Here is a 24,541-nt window from a genome sequence, read left to right as displayed (position 1 = left end):
CCCCCACCATCCTTACCTCCCTACCTTCCCCGAGGTTCTTTTTTTTTTTTAATTGTGATTAAGTGATTACATAATTTCCCAAATTTCACAGTATTTTGGAATAATGATGCTCATTTAAAGTCACAAGTTCATTCTAACTTTCCTGGAGCAAATTGTCTATCACGGTCTATAACATATAACGGTGTACACATATGCATATAATTTTTAATTACTGTAAATTTACAGAGATTTCATAGTTGTATTTTCATACATGCATATAATGTATATTGTTGAAATTATGTTCCTTTTTTTTGGGGGGGGTCAGTTGTGGGACTTGAACTCTGGGCCTGGGCTCTGTCCCTTAGCTCTTCAACTCAAGGCTAATGTTCTGCCACTGGAGCCACAGTGTTACTCCAATTTTTTGCTGATTTATTGGAGATTAGAGTCTCAATAGACTTTTTGGCCTGGGCTGGCTTTGAACTGTAATCCTCAGATCTCAGCCTCCTGAGGATCTGGGATTACAGGCGTAGCCACTGGCACCCAGCTTGTCCTTTCTCCTTCTGCCGGTCGTTTTTCCCCAACATTCTACCTTTTACTGTCATAGCATCTATTTATTTATTGAGCCAAGCCTGGGCCTTCACTCAGGGCTAGGGCACTGTCTCTGATTTCTCTCTCTCTCTCTCTCTCTCTCTCTCTCTCTCTCTCTCTCTCTCTCTCTCTCTCTCTCTCTCTCTCTCTCTTTTTTTTTTTTTTTTTTTTGCTCATGGCTTGTACTTTACCATCTGAGCTGTAGTTCCACTTCGGAATTTTTGGCAGTTAAAAGTCTCATGATCCTCAGCTCTTACCTTCCCAACATGTTAGGATTACAGGTATGAATCACTCGTGCCTGACTTGTTATAAAATTTTACTTACCTTCCCAACATGTTAGGATTACAGGTATGAATCACTCGTGCCTGACTTGTTATAAAATTTTAGTAAACATCCTTTTTCAGATTTGTTTCATATTTTGTGATTTTATAATAGGTAAATGAAGCAGCAAGTTAGAGTTGATAAGTTGAAAATGAAACGTTTTGTTTAGAAAATACTACTTAACAAAGATAAATGACTTGATCTTGATGTCCTTGTCTCTGATAGGCCTTCATATTTTGATTATGGCCCCTTTGGTTTGACTTAAAAGTTCTAAGTTTGGGCTGGGAAGATGGCTCAGTGGTAGAGTGCTTGCCTTGCATGCCTGAGGCCCTAGGTTCGATTCCCTAGTACCACATAAGCAAAAAGAAAAAAGCCGGAAGTGGCACTATGGCTCAAGTGCAGCGCCCAGGCTCAGAGTTCAGGCCCTATGACTGGACCCCAAAAAAAAAAAAAAGTTCTAAGTTTGTGGTGACTTTGTGTGGGCTTTCTTATGGGCATCCATACTGTTTAGTAAAAAGGTAAAATCTGAGACATAACTGCTTTTTTATATATTTGCAAAAGAACTTCAATCCACATAAGTTTACTGTTAGATTTGGAATTTACTGCTTAATTTTCTCATTGCTTTTAAAAAGCAAATAATAAAAGGAAAGTTCTACAATTTAACCACTAAAGAGAAAGAATAATATTTTTATATTTTAGAATTTCTAAACCTGTTGTGTTCTGATTTTTTTTCCTCTGAACTTTCACAATTTTCCTTCCTTCATTCCTTCCTTTCTCTCTCCCTTTCCTCTCTCCCTCCCCTCTCTTCTTTCCTTCTTCCCTTTCCTCCCTTCTTTCCTCCCTTTAATCTCTTTCTCGAGCTGGTACCAGCACTTTAACTCAGGGCCTAGGCATTTTCCTTTAGTGTTTTTGTTTTTGGTACAAGGCTGGTGCTCAGCTACTTGAGCCACAGTTTCACTTCTACCTTTTGGATAGTTAATTGCAGATAAGTGTTTCATGGCCTTTTCTGCTTGAGCTGGGTTCTAACCATGAACCTCAGATCTCAGCCTCCTGAATAGCTAGATTACAGGTGTGATCCATGGGTTCCTGGCTTCACAATTTTTTTGTATTTGCTATCAAAATGTAATTAGATTATGTCCTATTTCCATTTTGCATATAAAACACTTTTTGTAGGCCATTTGAAAATGGAACATTTCTAAGAGAAAACCATAGCCACAGCCACCATAAGGTGTTCCTTGGTAACTAGCGGTGCGGTCTCTGGGCTAATTTATGTACTATTCAGGAATCTTAGGGGATTGTATCCCTGTGGACAGTTCTTTTTTATCAGCTTTGTTTTTGACTTATCAGTCTTGAGCATATTCTTTACCCCACCTATACTTGGAATTGATTGTGAAGATCAAACACTGAACAGTATATTTACTGTTACAATATTTATTTTATTTTTTTGTGTGTGCTGATGCTGAATATTGAATTCAAGGTCTTATACTCTTGCTTGGCTTTTTCAGTGGCCTGGTGTGTGCTACTACTTTTGAGCTACACCTGCACTTCCAGGATTTTGCTCGTTAATCGGAGAGTCCCTTGGATTTTCTGCCTGGCTGGCTTCAAACCAACATCAGACTGAGCCTCCTGAGTAGCTAGATTACAGGCATGAGCCACTGGTCCCAGACTCTTAAAATATTGCAGCCTCCTGGCTACTTAGGAGAACTGAGATCTGAGTATCTTGGTTTGAAGCCCAAAGAAAAGTGCTTGGGAATCCCAATTAACCAGCAGAAAAGCAGATTGGAGTGTGTGACTCAAGTGATGGAACACCAGCTGTGAGCAGAAAAAAGACAGCAAGAGTATGAAGCCTTGCCTTGAGTTCAAGCCCTCACTATTGGCACAGAAAAAGTGCTCAAACAATAGATTGATAGGACCATTTAGCAAAATGTATTAAATAATTACTGACATGAAAATCTGTTCATATTTAATTAGAAGTATATAATGATGTTTAAATTAGGTACTTTCTGTTTTTTCACAGTACTAGAGTTTGAGCTTGAGCTTTGAGGCGTTGAGCCTGGTTCGTTTGCTTGGCTGGTTCTCTACCACTTGAACCATGCTTTCAGACCATCTCTTTGCTGGTTATTCAGACTTGGTGATTTTTTTCTCCCCAGCCTGGCTTTGTCCAGTTTGGGGGGGAAGTTTTTTTTTGTTTTGTTTTTTGTTTTTTGTCGTTCATGGGGCTTGAACTATGGGCCTGAAAAGCCTGTTTAATTAAACTGAATGAGACCAGGTGCTGTTGATTCCTGCCTCTAATAGCCACATGAGGTTGAAATCTGAGAATTGAGGTTCTTAGCCAGTCTGGGCTCAAAAGTTCATGAGAATCCCATTTTCAGTAACCAGTGGAGCTATGCCTCAAGTGGTCTAAAGCTGTAGCCTTGGGCACAAAAGTTCAGGGACAGTGCCCAGGCTCTGAGTTCAAGGCCCAGGATCAGTACCAAAAAAAAAGTTTATGTAAATGAGATAGTGTTATGGATCTAGGAACTCATTACTGAATTAATAAAGTATATCAGATTGACATGTAGTTCTGTGGTTTAGTGCTTGACTTGTTTCTGTGAGACCCTGGATGCAATCCTTAGTACTGTAAGCGAAAAAAACCAGTAGTATTTGGAATAAAATATAGCCTACTTTATCCCTACCTCTAAACAGAAAACATTTATTGTTCTGCAAAGAAATGGAACCTAAAAATCTTTTAGAAGCTAGGTGGCTGGTGTTTCACACCTATACTCCTAGCTATTCAGCCTGAGATATGAGGATCAAAATTCTAAGCCAGCCTGGAAGAAAAGTCTGTGTGGCTCTCTTGTGTTCCAAGCTGGAAGTGGAACTATGGCTGTAGTAGAGTGACTGTAGCCTTAAGTAAAAAAGCTAAGCAATAGTGGGAGGCTCTGAGTTCAAGCCAAAATATCTGCATACATACTCCCCCCAAAAAGACTTTTCCAACATTTGTTCTGCCAGTACTTAGAGCCTTCTCATGTCTTGGTGAGATTGTGTTCATTGAAATGAATTCATCAGACTTTATATCCTTGTCTTCCCTTTAATTTGTATTTTATGAAATGCATCCTATAATAGTGTTATTTTAGTAATGTACTATGTATATATTTATTTGAGGTTGCATTGCACTTATTATCTTCTTCTGTTTTAGTGCTTTTTTAGGACCAAAGGATATATTTCCTTACTCAGAAAATAAGGAAAAGTATGGCAAACCAAATAAACAAAAAGGTTTCAATGAAGGCTTATGGGAGATAGATAACAATCCAAAAGTGAAATTTTCAAGTGTACAGGTGAGTCATTGGATATCCACTTAGTTTAGTATTATTTATTCAGTCTTGGAGGAAAAAATACCATCATAGCTATAGGAAAATTAGATGGCATTTAAGAGTCTTAGTAATTTTGGATTAAATTGTGTTCTTATTTATGGAATAAACTTTGACTTTTTATGTCTAGATGAACTACTGAAATTATTATACTGCTAAAGAGACCTCAGAAAACTGAGAAATGCTTGGTTATTTACTCCTAAGAATAAAGTTTAATATATTAGATTTAAAGCCATATGTACTGTCTTTTTTTTCTTTATTTTTTTTTGTCAGTTGTGGGACTTGAACTCTGGGTCTGTGCACCATCCCTGAGCTCTTCAGCTTAATGCTAGAGCTCTACCACTTGAGCCACAGCACCACTTCCAGTTTTCTGGTAGTTAATTGGTGATAGAGTGTCAGGGACTTCCCTTGCCCAGGCTGGCTTTGAATCTCGATCCTCAGATCTCAGCCTCTTGAGTAGCTAGGATTACAGGCGTGAGCCACCAGTGCCTGGTTTCTACTATATTAGCTCTCAGACATTTCCATACATGCATACAAATCGTTGAAAATAAGTTTTATTCTATTTTCATACATGTGTAAAGTACTTAATTTGCCCTCTCCTTGGCCCTCTTCCCTCCTGCTAGTACCTGATCACCCAGAAGAGCCTATATTACTTTCCTTTCATTCATTTTTTTAAGTGAGTATTACACAAAGGAACTTTGCCATGTTATTTCACATATATACATATATGCTATGTTCAGTTCAGGATATTTTTTTGGAGGGGTCAGTTGTGGGGCTTGAACTCTGGGCTTGGGTGCTGTCTCTGCGCTCTTCAGCTCAAGGTGACAGACCAGGGGGTTGTGTGTGTGTGTGTGTGTGTGGTGTGTGCGAGTGTGAGTGTGGGTGGTGTGTGGTGTGTTTGAGCGTGAGTGGTGTGTGTGTGATGTGATTGAGTGTGTGTGGTGTGTGTGTGTGTGATGTGATTGAGCGTGTGTGGTGTGTGTGGTGTGGTATGAGTGTGAGCATGTGGTGTGAGTGTGGTGTATGAATGGTGTGATTGTGAGCAAGCATGTGTGGTGTGTGTGATTGAGTGTGAGTGTGGTGTGTGTGGTGTGATTAAGTGAGTGTGAGCGTATAGTGTGTGGTATTTTTGGTGTATGGTGAGTGTGAGTGTGAGTGGTGTGGTATGACTGTGTGATGTGAGTTTGGTATGACTGAGTGTGGTGTGAGTGCTGTAGGTGTGGTGTGTGATCGTGTGTGGTATATGTGAGTGAGCGTGTATGGTGTGTGGTGTGTGGTGTATGAGCGTGTGTGATGTGTGGGTGGTGTGATTTGAGAGCGTGTGTAGTGTGATTGTGAGTGTGAACGTATGTGGTGTGAGTATAATGGGTGGTGTGATTGAATGATAGCGTGTGTGGTGTGTGGTGTGAGTGGTGTATGGTGTGTGAGTGAGCGTGTGTGTGGTGTAATTGAGTGTGAGGGTGTGGTATGTGTGGTGTGATTGAGCATGTGTGGTGTGCGTGGTGTGTGGAGTGTGACTGTGTGGTGTGTGTGATTGTGTGTGTGGTGTTAGTGTGAGTCATTCCGTTGTCCTAGGTGCTGGGTGTGAATGTTGCCTTATGCTCCAGGCCGCCCTTCATTGGCTCTCCAGGGAGCAGAGCACAGAGCTTGTGGGTCACCCGCTGCTCTGCGCGGGGCCGGGGTCGTAGGGTCGCTGGGTCAGCGGGGCCAGCAAGGCTGAGGGTTGGCAGGCCCAGCCTGGCCTTGGCTCCCACCCTGACTGCGCCCAACGCCCGCCACTCCATGGCCCCCGCGGTCCTGGAGGCAGAGGTTGGAGGCTCTCAGTTGGAGGCAGTCTGGACCAACTTCACCCTCATCTCAGAGCGACTGGTGAGGAGGGCACCTGGCACGGCAGGGAGGCCGGGTGGGGCCCTGTACCCGGAGGGGGAGCTGCCTGGCCAGGCTCTGGGCCCGCCCGCCCCCCCCCCCCCCCACAGGGCAGCAGGTGCTGCTCCGCAGGTGGCCGCTGGAGGGCGCTGTCTCCCCGGCCTGCAGAGCCGACAGAGGCCTTGTGCAGCCAGGATCCCATTAGTGGTGGAGGGGTGTCTGGTCCAGCGAGAGGGCGGCCCAGGTCAGGGGGTGACTGGCCAGCCGGGAGTGGGGAGGCCCACACGGTGGGGATGGAGGGGTGCGGTGGGAGCAGTGGGGGGCGTAGTGGGGGTGAGGTGTAGGGGGAGGTTCTGGGTGCAGCATGGGAGTTCTGCCCCTGATGACTTTCTTCTCTGCATAGCACCTGATGCCTGGCATTTCCTCAAATCATCTTCACAACACATAGGAGGTGGGCACCTCTGCAGCCCCATCTTTTTACACAAGAAGTTAAGTAATTCAGCGTCAGGTAATCACGTGAACAGGTCTGCCAGAGTTGGAGAACTTCGTCTCTTTGTTCCAAAGGAAATTGGACTATCTGTCTCCAGAATGTGGCTTTGCTCTGTTAAATGGCCCCAGGGCTGGGAAGGTGGCTCAGTGGTAGAGCGCTTGCCTTGCGTGCCTGAAGCCCTGGGTTCGATTCCTCAGCACCACATAAGCAAAAAGAAAAAAGCCGGAAGTGGCACTGTGGCTCAAGTGGTAGAGTGCTAGCCTTGAGCTGAAGGGCTGAGGGACAGCACCCAGGCCCAGAGTTCAGGCCCCATGACTGGAACCCCCCAAAAAAAAAATCGCCCCAATAAAAGCTGTTGTCTTCACTTGAAAGGTAGGGGAATCAGGAGATACTTTAGGTGGAGCATAAAAGCCTGTGCAAACATAAAAGATCATCATTCTATTGTTGATATATATCCTAGTAAGGACATTTTAAATGCAATGCAAACATAACACAGATTCCCTGCTGATGTTTCTTACTTAGTAATTTGTGAGTTCGACTTCTGAGCAGATCTTCATTGAGACACTTGAGTCATAGAGAAAAATAACACTTGGCTTTGGAGTTCAACTTGGAAATTTTTTTTTACATTTTTTTTATTGTGAAAATACTGTACAGAGGGGTTACAATTACATGGGCAAGATAATGAGTACATTTCTTATCAAGCATTGTAGCCTCCTCCTTTGTTTCCCCTACCCATCCCTTCACATCCCCCCCCTTCCCCAATCCTCCCCGCCCCCTCCCCACCGAAGTTGTAAAGTTCGTTTTCGACATGACAACTTGTACTTCTCATTGTCGCAATGGGTCCACCTGTATCCCCGTTTAAATGACTTGTTTTTCCCTTTCCCCTCCACAAATTATACCGACATCAAATACAGTGAAAGCATAGGTTATACTGTGGGGGAAGGACATACAAAGCAACAAAGAAATAATCTTATAAATGCGTTAGAAACAATCGCATGAAAGAAAACATTTGAATACATATCTTAGGGTTTATTTCCCTAACATCACCTCATCTGACCTTTTCTGCTTGACTCAGACATATACTAGATATTGCAAATAAGGGGAACCATGGGACCTATGTTTCTTTGGGCTTGGCTTACTTCACTTAATATAATTTTCAACTTGGAAATTTTATTATTTTACTTTGTGAAGACAAGGCCTTACACGTAACATGGAAATGAGAAACTAATTCGTAAGTGTACAATTAAACAGACACAGTTTGTATGCAAGTGTACACAGATGTATTAACTGAAGTATGGTATTTGCAGGGGAGAATTCGGATGGTAAAATTCCTCAGGAAAACAAACTCATAGTCCAACGAAATGAATACCAGGAAACTGGCACTTTAAAGGTATGAGTAGGTCAAGGGGAGGGAGGGTGGATGAATGAAGAGAGGAAGGCAACCATAATACTTAACATGTATTCTGTGAAACCAAGAATTGAGAACAGGGCTGGTTTTGGGAAGGTTGGGAGAGAATGATGAAGGAGTGGCATGATCAAGGTGCATTGTATTTATAAACTGACGTGTGCCACCACTGATAACAAAACCACAATATAAAAGGTGCAGCGAACACTGGGAGACATTGGCATAGGTGAGAATTACCTGCCTGACCACTGATAGAACCACACAGGTACTTCAATGGGGAAAACCATTTCACAGAAATCATCTCAGGGAGACAGTGAATGTTTTGTCTTTAGGGGGTATGCAATATTTGGATATCATAGAAAGGAAGGATTCGAGGCACGAGCAGGGGTGGTGGGGGAGGAATATGCCCGGTCCCTTCCTGTGCTGATGAGGTGCAGAGGGACAGTAGGGTTGCGGTGGAGGCATGGGGAGAGGAGGCTAGAGGAGACCTTGAATGTCACATTGAGGACGGGTTTTGTGCTGCAGCAGCAGAGGACTGTCAGGAGCACAGAGGGAAGATTTCCCCGGTGGTGCTGTGGAGGCAGAGACAGGAACCAGAATACTAATTAGGCGTTCATTGCTAATACGCTCATAGGAGGGGTGGCCAAGAGTAGGATATGAGAGATGTGGAAAGTCAGTATGAAAACACAGCTGAGTTACTCAAAGACAAATTTCCAAGTGGGTAATGAGAAAAGGAGAAACTCTCTGACACAAAAATAGAACAAGGTGAAGGAATTTGGTGGGGGCAGGTGGTTAAGAAGGTGCCTATTTTGAGATAACAAACTTGCTTCTGGATGTAATGAGTTTTGATGTGCTGTTAGAATGTGACGTGTAGACGTCCACATATAAAATTGCCAAGTGCAGATATCTGAATTCTGATGGTGTGAAGCCCTGGAGTGCCAACGTGAACCGTGAAACCAAGAGCTTCTGAAAAATTTAGGCCCCAAACGCTTTGAGATGTCAAACCTCAACCCGTCACTAAATTATTCACATTTGATTTTGTTCTCATAATGAACAGAGCAAAGAATCCGTTTTTTTCTCACAGATTTTTTTTTGAAGTTGGCAAAAATAATGGATTTTAAAGAAGTCATCAATGATCAGTGAACTTACTTGGTAGATTCTTTTTTTCTTTTTGGTGAGGAATGACTCACATACTAGAAAGTATAAAATCCAGTGGCAAAATATACACATGAGTCCCCCTATACGTACCACTCCCATCAGGAAATGGAACGCTTCCAGCACTCCAAATAGTGCCTTCCTTATAAGTTAAGGTCTCTCCAAGGTGCTACCTTCCAGAATGACTACCACTTTGAACAATATCCACTTAAGTTTTTTTTGGGGGGGGGGTCCGGTAGGAGGGCCTGAACTCTGGGCCTGGGCGCTGTCCCTCAGCTCTTCAGCTCAAGGCTAGCGTTCTACCACTTGAGCCACAGCGCCACCTCTGGTCTTTTTTGCTTATGTGGTGCTGAGGAATCGAACCCAGGGCCTCAGGCATGCAAGGCAAGCACTCTACCACTGAGCCATCTTCCCAGCCCCCACTTAAGTTATTTTTATGCCTTCAGCTCTGTATGAATTGAATCATACAATGATATATCACATACTATATATATAGATCTTGTATCTGTGATAATATATATCTTTGGTTAAGATGCATTTTTCTAGTATAGTTCATGGAAACAAATCTGGAGACGTGGATGCAATTTACACTTATTGAGGAACCATGCCACCCTAGTACACGAGGCCATCGGCCACACATAGGGACTTTGTCTGCATTGGTGTACACACACACACACACACACACACACACACACACACACACACACACACACACACACACACACCACAGACATAGGCTGAAGGCCCCTAGGTGAGGTCATGGCAGACTCAGGCACTGGTTATGGCCCAGGTTTTACCCTCTTTTCTCGAGTGGGGGGAAGACTTACAACTCTCATGTGATCATCTTAGGGCAAATGAATATTTTTATTTTACCCCCACTCTTGGGGTAGCGACAGGAAAGTTGTTTAGCCTTTGCAAACTGATTTTTTAATCTAAGTGCTGAAAAGTTAGTTTGCTCTTATAATAGCATAAATAAACACTCTTGGAGCGAGAGCTCAGTTTTATTCTTCCCTCTTCAGCAAAGCATTAAAAACAAAATCACCTCCATTCTAAACACAGAAACCTAGAATTACAGGAAGGACATCTCATTTATTTAATAGTGGTAAGGAAAATACTTTATGGAACAAGGACCAAGGACCTTAGATAAGGGGACTAGAGCCACAGCTACCTGCAGCTGTGCAATGAGTTACAGGCAGGGAGGGAGAGGTGGAGGCCTTGCTATTATGTGCACAGAAACACCTTTCAGTAATCCAGAAGCTCAGGGCTGCCCAGCATGCTTTGTATTAGAGGCTGGGGACACCATATTTCTTTGTATCCTTAGAGTTTCTGTTGCCTTCTGAAACTGATACAATACAAATTGTGTGTGTGTGCATGTATGTATGAAAGAGGAAGCACTTTAGTTCAAATGAGCACTTAATATTCATAATTTCATCTAATTTTAATAAATTATATATGGGAAATACTGAATGGGCCACAAAATATTTTATTATTACTATTTTTTAAAATAAAATGTTTTTCTCCATTTCTTCTGTCCCACCTTCAATTTTTTGTTGCTTTTTTTTCTTATGAGCAAGAATTATATCTTCTCAGATTCTCAAAAATTAATCTGCTTTAAAAGAAGTTAGGGAGAAAAGCATTGTTTGAAAAAGAAAACTTAGTCATCCTTTCACCTGAATGCATATTTGTATACTGCTTAGATATTGCTGCTCCAAGTGATTCTGAACAGCTTTTCAAAGGGTGCGTTGGTATGTGGCATTTCAGAGGGAGATATAGCTTAAGTCCACAAAAGGACACATATTAATTGGGGATTTTACTTTATTTTGGCACAGAGTTTTTTTTTTTAAATCACCTGGGTGGATTTTAAGATATAGACAACGTTTCAGATCTGGTTTTGGAAGCCTGATTGAGAAAGTTCTTTCTCCCCAGCATTTAGGACAGCATGTTCTCTCTAAAGAAAGCTGTCTATTTTTCTTTTCTTTGATGGACCTTCAGTTTAGAACAGACACAAAGCTGGGAACACAACCCAAGGCAGAAAAAATTCACTCCTATGTACTGTTGTTCAGGTTGACTGTAGGACACAACCTCAAAGGTTATGGATTGGTGGTGGGGCCTTGTCCCTGCGTGAGCATGTTTTCTGGACTTTGGCTGGAGCTGAATTCCTGACTTCTGAAAGGAGGGATGGGTCTGGGTTTCTAGCGGGAACAGCCAATGGGAAGGAAGTAATATTCATTAAGAGTGTCTCAGGCAGGCCACACCGCTAAGGCATGCTGTTAACACACCCTCCTGCACACTGTTCGCCTGTGTTTGAAATCCTTCCAGGATACTGGGGTTACTTTTTTTTTTCCAACCAGGAAGAATACATGATTGGATTCTTCTTTTTATCCCTTCCTTCCTTCCTTCCTTGCTTCCCTCCCTCCCTCTCTCACCCATCTCCCCCTCCCCCTCCTGCCCTCCTCTGGAGCTCTTCTTTCCAGCAGGAGCTTGAGAATAAGATTATTATCCAATCAACTCAACAGCAGCCCATGTCAGTGTCCACATGTGCATCTGAGACGAGAAGAGATTCATTTGTGACCTGTAAACTGAAGTCTGCTTAGGTCTGTAAATATGAATAAAGCCCATTCTCCTTAATGATGAAGGTAATCTCCAGTAATGTAATTGTCTTTCTTAACTAGTGGGGATAACCCATTTCTCTCCCCCCCCCCTCCTCTCACACAAAAACTATGCTTCTCATAGAGTGATCTTTACAAACACAGGGGAAATATGTCTTTTGGTTAATTGCATTTGAAAGAGCTTCCCCCCCCCCTTTTTTTTCTTTTTTGTATGAGAGACTCTTCTTTCTCCACCACAAATTATGTGTTTTTCTAATAAATATTGTGGTGAGCTGCTGGGGCTATTATGGGCTAACTGTGGAAGTGGTTGGTGTGTGTGGGACGCACTCCTGGCTTGGGTTAGGTTTGGTGAAAGTTGCTGCTTTGGTTGCTGCTACAGAGGAAGGGCAGTTTCTTTCTGTTGCCATTGTTTGTGGAACTTTGGTGGACCTGGAGTGGATTGTGAGACCCCCCTGCCAGCCCATCCCCTGTGAGCACAGAGCCGTTGTCTCTTTCCATGTGTCATGTGCATTTTCCAAAACATTCAGCTGTGCCTCTAAGAAAGAAGTACAGCTTCTTAAGATGGCCTAGGAATGGAGTTGTTTTCTTTTCAATATGGTTTTGGAAAGAAATTATAGATGGAAGGTAGAAATCAAGTTGTACAGAAGGTCTTAAGTGTAAGCCAGGAATGCAAAGATTAGACTCACTGGTTTAGTTAGGGCAAATAACTTCACTTTGAATTATTTTCTTCTTTTGAGGGAAAAAAAAGTAGATCTGTGTTGAAAGCAGTGTCTGAGGAGACCAATTTATAACACACAGCAATTGCAGAGACAAGTTAGGTGACACCAAGAGCAAGTGTGTCTAGGCAACCCCTTTAAAAATACCCCAACCGAGGTTATGAAACCACACAGCTTCTTTGAGGAATAACGCATCCAGGGCTAAAGCAGCCTAATTTTATTCAAGGATTTGAAGAGTAAAAAGGGATTTGGTTCTTTAAAAAAAGGAAAAAAGAACAGCCTAGTGAGGATTATTGATCAGTGAGGGATTAAACATTTGCTGGAATACAAAGCGTCAGGAATTATCAACATGGACATCACAGTGGCCGGCCATTCAGCACTTGGAAATGCAAACAGCCCAGTTTCCCACTGATCCAATGGCAGCAGCCCGGAGCTCTTGATTCCCTGTGTGTCCAACTCTGTACTCCCTGCCCCTGGACAGGGATGAGGAGATGGGGTAGGGGTGAAAGGAAACTTACCTTGCTCTTTTAACTTCTGTCTGTCTGTCCCTCTGGAGCAGGCCAAGCACAGACCAGAGAGGGAAAGCACTGGGGAGCCTAGGAGAGGTCCTGAGGTCCAGAGAGGATCAGGAGATCTACCGGGAAACCTCAACTACCACTTCCTCCTGTTGCCAGGGCTGTGGTCCTGTCTGCTTGCCAGCCCGCACCTGCCTCTGTGGTTCACAAGGAAAAGGCACTTGGCACTTGTACAGCCGGCCCCAGGAAGTAGTGCTGGGGCCATCCCGCCCTTTCTGGTTTTGTCTTTTTCTTCCCCCATCAGGTGCCACTGGCTTTGAACCATGTAATTGCATCAATAAGCCATCTCTGGGATGGGCGGGGTGTGTGTGTGTGTGTGTGTGTGTGTGTGTGTGTGTGTGTGTGTGTCTGTGTCTGTGTCTGTGTGTCTGTGTCTGTGTGTGTGTGTGTGTGTGTGTGTCTGTGTGTGTGTGTGTGTGTGTGTCTGTCTGTGTGTGTTCTGCCACCCTGCCTCCTGGAAGGCTTTGCAGGACTGAGGACATTGGTTTGGATCCTGAGGCTGATTTTTATCACCTCTGCATAAGGCTGAGCCTGTGAGGAGAGAAAGTGAGAGGGAGGGAAGAGGAAGTCTGACTTTGCACTTTCAAGAGCATGTGTGATTTTCCAGGATGTACATCATATACATTGAAGCATCTGTGTTGTGGGCTCCCCGGGATTTGCCTGTTCTCAGTGCCGATTCTTTGTGCACCCTGCATACATCCCACCTTTTGGACTGGGGGAGGCAGTGGAGGATGTTGTATAAGAGGACCAGTGTCCTGACCCACGTGCTGGCTGGGTTAAAACAGGCGCACAGATACTTCAAGCTCCAGCCCACGTCTCTACCTACCCCTGGGCAGGAAGAGCCTAGGGTCACCGTCTGCCTCTTGGAGACTCAGTTTCCCCATCCACTGTGAAGTTTTTGATAAAGGCCTTTATTTTGGGTGCCACATTCTCATGCTGAGTCTCCTATTGCCTTCTGTTGTCAACTTGAGGAGCCTTTGAAACTTTGGGGGAGACGTTCCCATCTTTTTCTTCCTTCTTCTTTTCCATACATTGGACTGTGTTGCTATTTTCAGGCCACAAGTGATGAGACTGAAATGTAAGTGTCTTGATGTGCCAGGTGGGGACATCAGGCCATCTGGCTCAAAAGCTGGAATTCTAGGCCATGTTAACTGTCTGAACCGCAGAGGTAGAGAGAGCACACACAGGGCCACACTCCCTGACCCGTGAATGTTACAGATGTGGCCGGACCAGGCCTTGAGACCATGTCAACCCTGGTCCAGAGGAGAAAGGACACACTTCACCCACAGCTCTTTTTAGGGAGCTGGGATTGAGTTCCATCTGTAGAATCGCAAAGTGTTTCTGCGTTCGGAGCCACTCTTTCTCAGACGTCAAGTAAAGACACACAAGGTTGCAATGAGGGTTATGCAAGCCTGTATGCTGGGGTTTGGCTCAGGATAAGCCCTAAAATGAGCACACTTTGCTCATTTTTGCTGTTCAAAATTTTGGTGATCCTCAATGGAATTCTATGCCTCCATCAGAAAGAATGACATTTCCCCATTTGTTAGGAAATGGAAAGGTTTGGAAAAAATTATATTAAGTGAAGTAAGCCAGGCCCAAAGAAACATAGGTCCCATGGTTTCCCTTATTTGCAATATCTAGTATAGGTATGAGTCAAGCGAAAAGGTCAGATAATGTGATGTTAGGAAAATGAACCCTTAAATATGTATTTTAATGTTTTCGTTTCTTTCATGCATGTGTTTCTAACGCATTTATAAGATTATTTCTTTGTTGCTTTGTATGTCCCTCCCCCACAGTGTAACCCCCGCTTTCACTATATTTGATGTCAGTATAACATGTGGAGGAGATGGGGACAAACAAGTCGTTTAAGGATTCAGGTGGACCTGTTGCAACAATGAGAAGTACAAAATGTCATGTCAAAACCAGCTTTACAATGTCGGTGTGTGGGGGGGTATGATTGGGTGCGGGGGAGGGGGGAGGCTGGGAAGGTAGGTGAAGGGTAAACGAAGGAGGAGGCTGCAATGCTTGGTAAGAAATGTATGCATTATCCTGCCCATGTAATTGTAACCCCTCTGTACAGTATGTTCTCAAATAAAATAAAATAAAATGTTGGTGATCCTAGGGTTTAAACTCAGGGCCTTGCACTTGTTATACGGATGCTTTACCACTTGAACCTTGCCTCCAGGCTTCCTTTGCTTTCTGCCAATGTTGTATGACTGAGTCTGAACCCACCTCCTCTAGGTTCACTGGTGATGTTGGACTCAGGGGCCCATGTCACCGCACTGTTTTTCTCCCCCAGAAATAGCGTTTTGAGGACCTTTCTGCCCGGTCTGTCCTAGAACCTTGATCCTTCTAATGTCAGCCTGCTAAGTAGCTGAGATGATAGGTGCCAGCCACCAGCATGTAGCTGAGGATGTGTTGTCCCACTGTGATCCTACTGAGCCCAAACCTTAGATGCACCCAGTGATTGTGTTGGCGAATTGACATCATCGGATGAGCAGCATATATGGCTTATTTATTGACAGTCGAGGTCCAAGCCCTGACTAGGCCCAAAGCCTTAGCCTCACTCTTGGTCCATGGAGATGGAAGACTATCCAGGCAGATGTGTCTCAAAACAGCAATGCTGCTGAGTTTGGTGTGTGTGGTTGTTTGGGGTGTGTGTGGTTGTTTGGGGTGTGTGTGGTTGTTTGGGGTGTGTGTGGTTGTTTGGGGTGTGTGTGGTTGTTTGGGGGGTGTGTGGTTGTTTGGGGGGGGTGTGGTTGTTTGGGGTGTGTGTGGTTGTTTGGGATGTGTGTGGTTGTTTGGGATGTTTATGATTGTTTGGGGTGTGTGTGTGTGGTTGTTTGGTGTGTGTGTGTAGTTGTTTGCGGGAGTGTGGTTTGGTTTCCTGCTCATCAGCCTTGGTGGGTGCCATCTTCTCCCCTCCCCATGGGATGCTCTCTGCTCACAGTGGTGTGACCTGTACCCCTCTCTATTCTCAGTGTGTAACCTGTACCTCCTCTCTGCTCTTGGTATGACTCTGTCCACTCTCTGCTCTTGGTAGTGTGACTTGTATCCCTTCTCTGTTTTTGGTGTGACCTGTACCCCCTCTCTGCTCTTGGTGTGACATGTACCCCAGGGCTAATTTAGGCCATTGGGATTTAGAATGCAGTTGGAGGTGGGAAGGAGAGGGGACTGGAGAGGGAGGCTGGGAGAAGAGGTCTGGTCCCACACCTGCTCGCTGCTCCTCAGGGCACCTCTGTGCACTCCACAGGGCCACTGTGAAGCCTGCTGGGGAGGAGCTCTATCCTGGCTGTCCAGGGCCCCGCGGAAGGAAAAGCAAGGGAGGAACGCGCTTGAAAATAACATCGTGACTGTTCATGGGGTAGAGTTCTGCTTTTGCCAGCTTCATTTTTAATGAAAGGATGGAAATGTCCAGAGGCAGGGCGGTGGCTAATGGAGTTGCATTGTCCTCTTCTTATTGGAGTTTCAACAGCAGGGCATCCAAGCTCACTCTCTGAGACTGCATTCACGCCAATGTGCAATATGAAATGGAGTCCCTTCCGCATTCACCTCTCTCTAGTCCCGGGCCTGGAACAGCAACTTAGTCTTCACCTGGTCTGATTTGAAGGGATGATTCTCCAGCGCCCACTCCTTTTCTTATGTTGACAGTGGTAGTGGTGGGGGGGGGCACAAATTTACATGACAAAGGACATAGTTCACCTTTTTCACCTGGGAAGTACTTGTGTTTGTTTTCTGGGTAGATAAACTACATTTAAATGGCATGAAGGATTAAATAAAGTGTTATATTTATTTCCTTACCATTGTTAAGGACTAAGTACTTCTGGGCTTTCTTTTTCTTTTTTCTTTTTTACTATCTGGCAGCAAAAATGCCAGCTCAAGTAGAAGTGTGGTTCAAGTGGTAAAATGCCAGCTTTGGAAGAAAAAGCTAAGGAAGAGCATGAGGCCACCAGATTGAAGTCTAGGCTTCCAGTCCCAGAGGCAGGCTGTGTGTCACAGCCCATTGGGGTCACCCAGCCCAGCACTGCGTAACAGACAGTGAAAGGGTCAGGACATGACTGCCATCATTTTGTTTTTCTTTGCATGCTAGGCTTTGAAGTCAGGGCCATGCCCTTACTAGACAGAAGTTATACCATCTGAGCAATGCCTCCGGCCCTGTTTGCTTTATTTATTTTTCAAATACGGCTTCCAGGCTGACCCATCAGCACCTCTCATGCATACTTGGATCATTAATGTCAGCTGCCCACGGCACTCATTCTCCCTCCCCCCCCAACTCCTTGGAGTCCAGCTGGAGGCTCACTGCGGACACATCCTCATGGCTGCTGTAAATGGAAGGGACCCTGGTCATCAGCAAATGGCAGTGTGAGGCCAAGCAAGGTCAGAACTGGTCAGGAATCAGGACTGGTAATGACTCTGTGCTTAGGGGCAGGCATAGCTCCTGATGAGTGGGTAGAGGACTGGACTATGTAGCTTCAGTGTATCTGTTTTCGGGCGGTGACTATCATAGACACATTTGGGTTTTGTGAGGTTTTTGAACCGTGAGGATGGAAGTCAGCTTGAGACTCAGCTGTGGATGAGTTGGTTGGTCCGTCCCATGTGCCTGGGACACCTTAGCTTGCTTTGGCAACTAGGTAGCAAGTTGCCCTTACGACGTAAGTTTATGATTTTCTCAAGTAGAGACTATATTAAACTCCACGAAGGCACAAGGCTTGACTTGTTCTGGCCACAACTAGTTCCTCCTATTGTCTCCAGACAGAGCAGCAGCTCCACAAATAAGGGATGGGAGGGGGGCATCACCCAGGAAGCATTGTACTTGTAACCTGACTTCTGGAATTGTTACCCTGGGTGCAACCCCATCAAAATACTAATAAAAAAGTCATGTTTTCTTATTTGTTATGAACAAATAAGAAAAATAATTTTAAACAACCACACTCTATAACCCATAGATAATTACTTCTTTTTTTTTTTTTTTAAGAAACAATCATTGGGCTGGGAAGGTGGCTCAGTGGTAGGGCGCTTGCCTTGCATGCTCGAGGCCCTGAGTTCGATTCCTCAGCACCACATAAGCAGAAAAAAAAAGCCGGAAATGGCGCTGTGGCTCAAGTGGTAGAGCGTTAGCCTTGAGCTGAAGAGCTGAGGGACAGCGCCCTGACCCAGAGTTCAGCCCCCATGACCGGACCCAAAAAAAAAAAAAAGAAACAATCATTGTTGGAGAGTTTTCTTTGAAATACAAAAACTCTTCTTGGAAGCTTATCTGTGTATTAGACAACAGAGCCCCTGAGTTTGAGTTTGCAAAGACTTGGAAATGGAGACTTTCAGGATGATTGCACTCCTTCCCGGCAGTGTGTTTCCATACCCATGCATTCCCACAAAAATTTCCTCCAGTCATTTTTGGCCCTCTAATCTTTGTTACCTAGTTTAGAAAACAAAACTTGGGGAAAGTCATGTGAATTGAAAGTTGTGCTTTTCTGTATATGGTTAAAGAGATCTTCCTTTGGGAACTGCCTACATTTCTTTGCTGTTTTCGGCAAGTTCTCCTGGCTCTTGCTGCTCTCTTTCTTCCTTAGAGGATTCTGTAAGGTCTATCCATCATCCAGTTACCAAAATGCACCTCACTGGGGAAGGAAAAATAGTTGGCGTAGCTGAGTGTTTGAAAGGAAATAGGAGAAAAGACATGCCTCCACACATTGAACCATCTCTGATGCGCTTTGGGAAATTCATAATGACAGATGGGTTGGGGAGAAGGAGACACACTCCACAGTGGGCTTCCTTTCAGATCCAGAGCTCCTTCCAAGGTGGTCTGAGCTATTCTTAGCAACTGGGGCTCCACACATTCACCCTGCCCCCCCAGAAGAGAAGACTGCTTGAGGCAGCTTTGTTGCTTAGAATTTTGCTCCAAACAAGAGCCAAACCAGGCAATGCAGGCATAGATGTGGAGAAATCTAGAAGTCTATTTCATAGAACTTGAAGGACCAAGGCACCTGACTTCTCAGGACCTGTGCTTCTTCAGTCCTCTGATAGGAGTGAGAAGTTCTTTCTGTCGCATTTGGAATTCTGAAAGAAGTGATGAGAATATTCGTAGGGAATGGTGGAGATAGGAAGGTTCCATAGTCCCTATCTTTTGGACACTTGCAGTGTGGAAATCATTGAAATTGTTTTCCCCTTCTCTTGTTTATTCAACTCTACCTATCATTGGTTGATGGCTCAGATTATCTCCCTTCCCCCCCCCAACCCCCAGTGTAGTAATGCATTTCAGGGTAATGCAGAATTTCAATTTGGGGTGTAGAGTGATATGGTTTGATCATGTGTTACAGAGTTGAAGTTCTGAGATCCCGCCTCCCCCATGGAGTTAGGAACTTTGCGCTATGTAGTCACTCTAAGAGCACCTGTGGATTCTTTCCTAGGCTCTCATACTTAGCCACGGACCATGAGCTTGAGCTCTGCCTCTGATGGGCACCAGTTGAGTGTCCATTTTCACCGTGAACACATTTGTGTGGACAGGACCTTCTGTTTGGGGAGGGGGGGGCATACTGTGGTGGCTGTGGCAAGACAGAGAAAATACCTACGTCTGTAAAGGTGTACCCAAGCTGAATCCACAGACTTGTATTCCCAGAATGGCCTCAACTGGTGATCCTCCAGATCTGAGTTCCCTGAGTACCAAGGATTATAGGCACCAGTCATGGATTCCTGGCATGATGCCTAAATATTGCAGCGGATGCAAGGAGTTTGAGAAGTGGCGACTGCCTTACAGGGGGTTGTGAACTCCATAGGGACCACAAATGCCTTTGAGAGGGAAGAGAAGGAGGGAAAACCCTAGGATGTCTTTTAATTTAGTATACTTACTGGAGATACTAGGAACCACTGGAAGTACAGAAACTTAAGCTTTTGACCTTTTTTCTCTGGCCAGAGACTGTTCATTGAATTTGCAGCCCCTTATTCTGCTGCAGATGTCAAATCAGAAGCCATCTATCCACCACAGGCAGCTTTATTAGATGTTCAAATTGGTTATGGAAGTGCCCTGCCCACCTGCACTGGCCTCTTTCCCTTACCCAGCTAAAAAGACTCCTTGCAGACACACCCTCATGGCTGCTTTGCCTGCTGTGATCTCAGCTCCTTTCCAAATGCTTGCCTTGGCAGCTTCCCCTCCATCGTGCCTGTGCCTCTCGGACTGGGTTCCCATGGTGGTTGGATATTGAGCTGCTTGTTAGAGGAGGAAACAAGGGCTGTTGTGTACAATGGCAGGCCTGAACTGGCCCTGAGGCAGGGCAGACGCTCTCCCAGGTGGGACTTGTCAGGGCCCAGGGCAGGCATCCTGTCACTGGGCCTTGGGTCACTGTGGTGAGCAGCGGTCACACTGGAACTTCTCTTTCTCAGAGAACAACAGGTTATATCTGACCAGATTGTCTTCTCTAGGGAATCTGGTTCTCCACCAACTCCTGGGGGATGCCTGGGGCTTGAGTCCATGCCAGGCTTCACTCCTGTCCAGAACTTTTCATTCCAGAAGTTTCAACCACTCAGCCAACCCCCCGCCCTTTGCTGCATTCTCTTCTCTGATTCTGTGGCTTACACTCTTCATTTTCTATGAACTGTGAGTTTCCCTTCTGGCTATCCTTGGTTCCTTCCCTTTAGTTTGATTGTGAATAGGGTCCTACTTTGCTTCTAGAAACTTCTTTCCTTCTACCTCTCATTTGGGGGATACTTTACTATACTTCTTTTGGGGGATTCAAGAGTGTTTATGAATTGTTTCTTAAGTGGGCAAACTGCACATACTCTTTAGAGCAGTTTGTGTGTGGGAGGGTGTGCGTACGTGCAGTTTGTGTGTGGGGGGGGGTGTGTACGTGTACATATGTGCTTCAACACAACTTCAGAAGAGAGGTTCCGCTCCTGATTTCCTGATTCAGAGAATGAGGTACAGAAGATTCAACCCTGAGTAGTGAACAGGGGAGGGCCAGGCAGCCTGAGCTCCAGACCTTGTTCTCTGTACATCACCATCTTATGTGACAATGGGACAAGTCTCAGTGTCAGAGCAGCAAAAGTACTGAGTTGAAACATTCAACCAGGGGAATCTTTTACAGATTATGCCCTCATGAAATGATCAATTTGGCAGGGGTTTGGAGTAACACATGTATGAATTTATTGTAGGAATGTATTAGATCAGTTCTCTTCTCCTCCGTCCTGAGGCTTTGGGATGGTTGCTGACTGGTTCACTTGCAGGAGTTTTCCTGTTCATAGCGCATGAGCAAAATGAGGGTGAGAAAGTGCACAGAGGAAACTGATCATTGACAATGATTTGAGCTCTTCTGCTCCCTCTATCTGATAGTGCCAGCGACTTCTTAACTGGCATGGACTGTTTGCTCTAAGATAGTTTCCTCTTTTCACACAAACTCACAAACTGGTGAACTGTCATACTGTGTCTTTTCAGGAGTATCCAAATGTAAGGCTGGCTGACAGCTAGTTTGTTGACTCCTAGAAGATAATAGCTATTGTCTCCGAACAGATTTGTTTCAAAGATTCTTTACCTGAGTTCTGGAACCACTTGTGAGGTGAAAGATCTCTATCAAGCTGGGAGGAAAGGCCACCATGTTGGGTGCAGCCTGCAGGGAGTAGACTCAGCCATTCTATTTGTACACCCTACATCTCTTTGTGGCTGTGGAGGACCAAAACTTTGAATGCCCTTTCACTATTTGCTGCAAAGTGTCCCAGGCTTTTCATATCTTACTTGCTGAATGGGTTTGAATGGTCAATGCAATCTAAGCTATACACATGGGAACTCAGATAAGCTATACAGGGAATTGTATTTAATCAAAGACTTCAAACAATAGAAATTAAGAGGCAATGGTGTGTTTGTACATTTAGGTTTCACTCTAAAAAAAATAAAACCAAACTGAACAAAAATTGATCTCAGTGCTTAAGAGGAAAATCTGCTTTTAACAATTTCAACAAAGGTTGATTCCCCCCCATCTTAAAAAGCCCCGTCAAACTAACTTCTTAATGATTTATTAACCAATGAGGAAATAATGAGGACTACAATTCCTTTGAATTGTATAAACCTGCATAAAAGATAGATCAAAATGACAGTCCAAGATAAATGAATGTTGAACTGATCTATTGAACTCTTCTAAAATACTCAGGTCGAAAAGAAGCCTAGATCCAGGCTACCTACTTGAAAAATAAAAAGACCAGCTCTTGTTGGTTCCAGTTGAGGATGTGGATGGTATGCTTTAGGTCCAGGAGGAAGGTCAATCAGCTAAATATGTCAGAACCCTTGGAGCAGAGGGAGAGCTGTGTGGACAGGCCTTGGGTTTGACCTCAGAGCCTCACCCTGGGTAAGCTGGCCACCACCACTTGGCTGGTGCTCATCACAGCCTTATCTTTTGTGTTTTGAATCTGCTTTTTGTCTTGTCATGGTCTGATGAATATTTGTTAAGTTCTTGTTACTGCTGGTACCAGCTGCATGCCATGGCCATTATGGTAAAGAAGACACATGCTTTCGGCCCTTCAATGGTAAGATCTGGATGAGAAAAACCACTTATTCATCATGTATCGCTACACATACCTGTAATCCAAGCTACTTGGCAGATGAAGGTAGGAGAATTAGGATCTGCGGTCAGCCTGGGCAAAAGAAGAGATCTTATCTAAAAAAAGAAACTAAAAGCAAACAGAATGGGGGGTGTGGCTCAAGTGATAGAGGTCTTACCCAGCAAACATGAGACCCTGAATTCAATCTCCTACACTGCAAGAGAAGGAGGAGGAGGAGGAGGAGGAAGAAGAGGAAGGAAAGCAGAAGAAGAAGGTGGAGGAGGAGGAGAAGCAGCAACAGAAGACGGAGGAAGAGGAGAAAGAGGGGAGGAGGAAGAAGAGATGGGAAAGGAGGGAGAAGAGGAGGAAAGGAAGAGGAGTATGAGACGAGGAAGAAGTAGAAAGGAGAGGAAACAGAAGAGGAGGAGGAAGAGAAAAGCTGAGTGAGTTATTTCCAGATAAAGAGAAGGCAGTTTGGGAATGGGGATATTCGATTAGCTCACAAATGGATTTACTGTTACAATAAACACACTATAACTTAAAAGCATCGGAAGTCATAAATACATGAGATACCCGTTATCCACTGAAACTCACAGCTTAGCAGCAGCTGTCCACCTTGTGGTCATGTGGCTGACTTGGGGCTTCTAACTGCGGCCCACTGCCCGAGTTTTGAGAGCAAAGCCTCCTGCATAGTCCTGGCCTGGGAAAAGATCCAAATGCAAAGTTCTAAGTGGAACGAGCAGGGTCATCCATCTAGAGAAGGACTGGTGTTCTGTCCACTGCATCCTGTCTTCCCTTCAGAGTAAAGGACGGATATCCTTCTCCGCTGTGGTCACAGTTGGGAGGGATTGCTTTGTGGGGAATGGAGGCGTGGTGTAACGATGCCTTGTGTATGAAGATGGCAAGCTATTTTCTCTTCTGGACTCTGTGATCTGTATCATGGTTTGATTGGCTGGAAGCCAATCTTCAAGCTAAAATTCCTACCCTGCCCCACCTCCCCTTGGAATACAGAGGTCATTACGTAGTACTCATTGTGTATTTCTGTATTAACTCCTTTCCTGTCTCCATTGTATGCTGGTATCCATATCTTTCTACTTTCCCATTCTCTCATACACCTAGTTTATCAGAGCAGTTCTGGAATACAGGAAGTTATAAATAATTAAAATGTATTAAATTGCCTGGGCCTAGGGTGGAATTTGAGAGCTTTGTTTTGCTCTTCTTTGCTGCCGAGGGGCAAGCCGAGCCATCCTGTTGCTCTCCTGCCTTCCACTCACTTGGCCTTCCCATAGACCTCGGCGGTTTTTGCTGCTGGGTTTGCCATCCAGGCTTGGTTTAGGTTCTCCCTGAATCTTTGTCAGTAACCTTGGTCTAAGGAGCCTGGGTGTCTTTTCCCCTGAGCTCATACTTGAATCACTCCACAGGTTTGTCTTGCCTTTCTTGTCTTCATAAATTGTAATAGCTTCTTTTGTCTTAGACACAGAGGTACAAGGAAGGGTTAAGAGCTGTGGAATGCTGGGTGCTTGCTCCCCAAATCCCTGTAGTCTGGAGCAAGGAGATAAGATTAAATTTTGCAAATCTCTTTACAAGTCCAGTTGAAAATAAGAACCTCCTTACTTTTCTTAGAGGGATAGATCTGTCTGATAGTGACCCTGAGTTTGTAGCCAAAGGCAACTTTTAGAAACCTTGAGTGGTATTGGGCTCTGTCACTGACTGGTAACTCCAGGTTAATGGCTTTGTTGTATGGTTTCATTGTTCTCAGTGGAGTGTTAGCTCCTCCCCATAGTCCAGGGGATAAAAGGTGAATTGTTTGGTATAATATCTAATGATCAATATATATATATATATATATATATATATATATATATATATATATATAACTACTACCATTAGTCTGCCTTCTGCTTATTTGTCACATTAGTTAGTTGGTCTATCTTCTGTAAAGATTATTTATAACAATTATGGTCATTA

The 24,541-nt window shown here is 44.4% G+C and overlaps 1 protein-coding gene and 1 long non-coding RNA gene across 7 annotated transcripts in view; one reads left to right on the top strand and one right to left on the bottom strand.

The window, feature by feature from the left end:
- The window catches only part of LOC138815576 (hepatoma-derived growth factor-related protein 2-like), an 82,049-nt gene extending 67,065 nt beyond the window's left edge, over window positions 1–14,984 (top strand). The window contains exons 3-7 of one of the 6 annotated variants that reach the window (XR_011368382.1): window positions 4,067–4,205; window positions 5,814–6,107; window positions 6,508–6,555; window positions 7,902–7,984; window positions 11,632–14,984. Coding sequence is in view for 1 of the 6 variants with exons in the window: in XM_070004990.1 (XP_069861091.1) it covers window positions 4,067–4,205; window positions 5,814–6,107; window positions 6,508–6,552 (478 nt within the window). In the remaining 5 variants the exon portion in view is untranslated. The other 5 variants (XM_070004990.1, XR_011368386.1, XR_011368385.1 and 2 more) reach the window with 5 other exon arrangements.
- Window positions 14,985–21,164: 6,180 nt separating this feature from the next.
- On the bottom strand, window positions 21,165–23,418 carry LOC138815574 (uncharacterized). Its single transcript, XR_011368381.1, has 3 exons — window positions 23,168–23,418; window positions 22,611–22,666; window positions 21,165–21,276 (listed from the first exon to the last, which is right to left on the bottom strand). It is a non-coding gene; the product is annotated as an uncharacterized lncRNA (long non-coding RNA).
- Window positions 23,419–24,541: the final 1,123 nt, after the last annotated feature.

The sequence above is a fragment of the Dipodomys merriami genome, unplaced genomic scaffold, assembly GCF_024711535.1.
Source record: "Dipodomys merriami isolate MVZ:Mamm:240054 unplaced genomic scaffold, mDipMer1.0.p SCAF_650, whole genome shotgun sequence".
Classification (NCBI taxonomy): Eukaryota; Metazoa; Chordata; class Mammalia; order Rodentia; family Heteromyidae; genus Dipodomys; species Dipodomys merriami.
The sequence above is the reverse complement of the archived record's forward strand: the minus strand, read 5'-3'. Positions and strand labels throughout refer to the sequence as shown.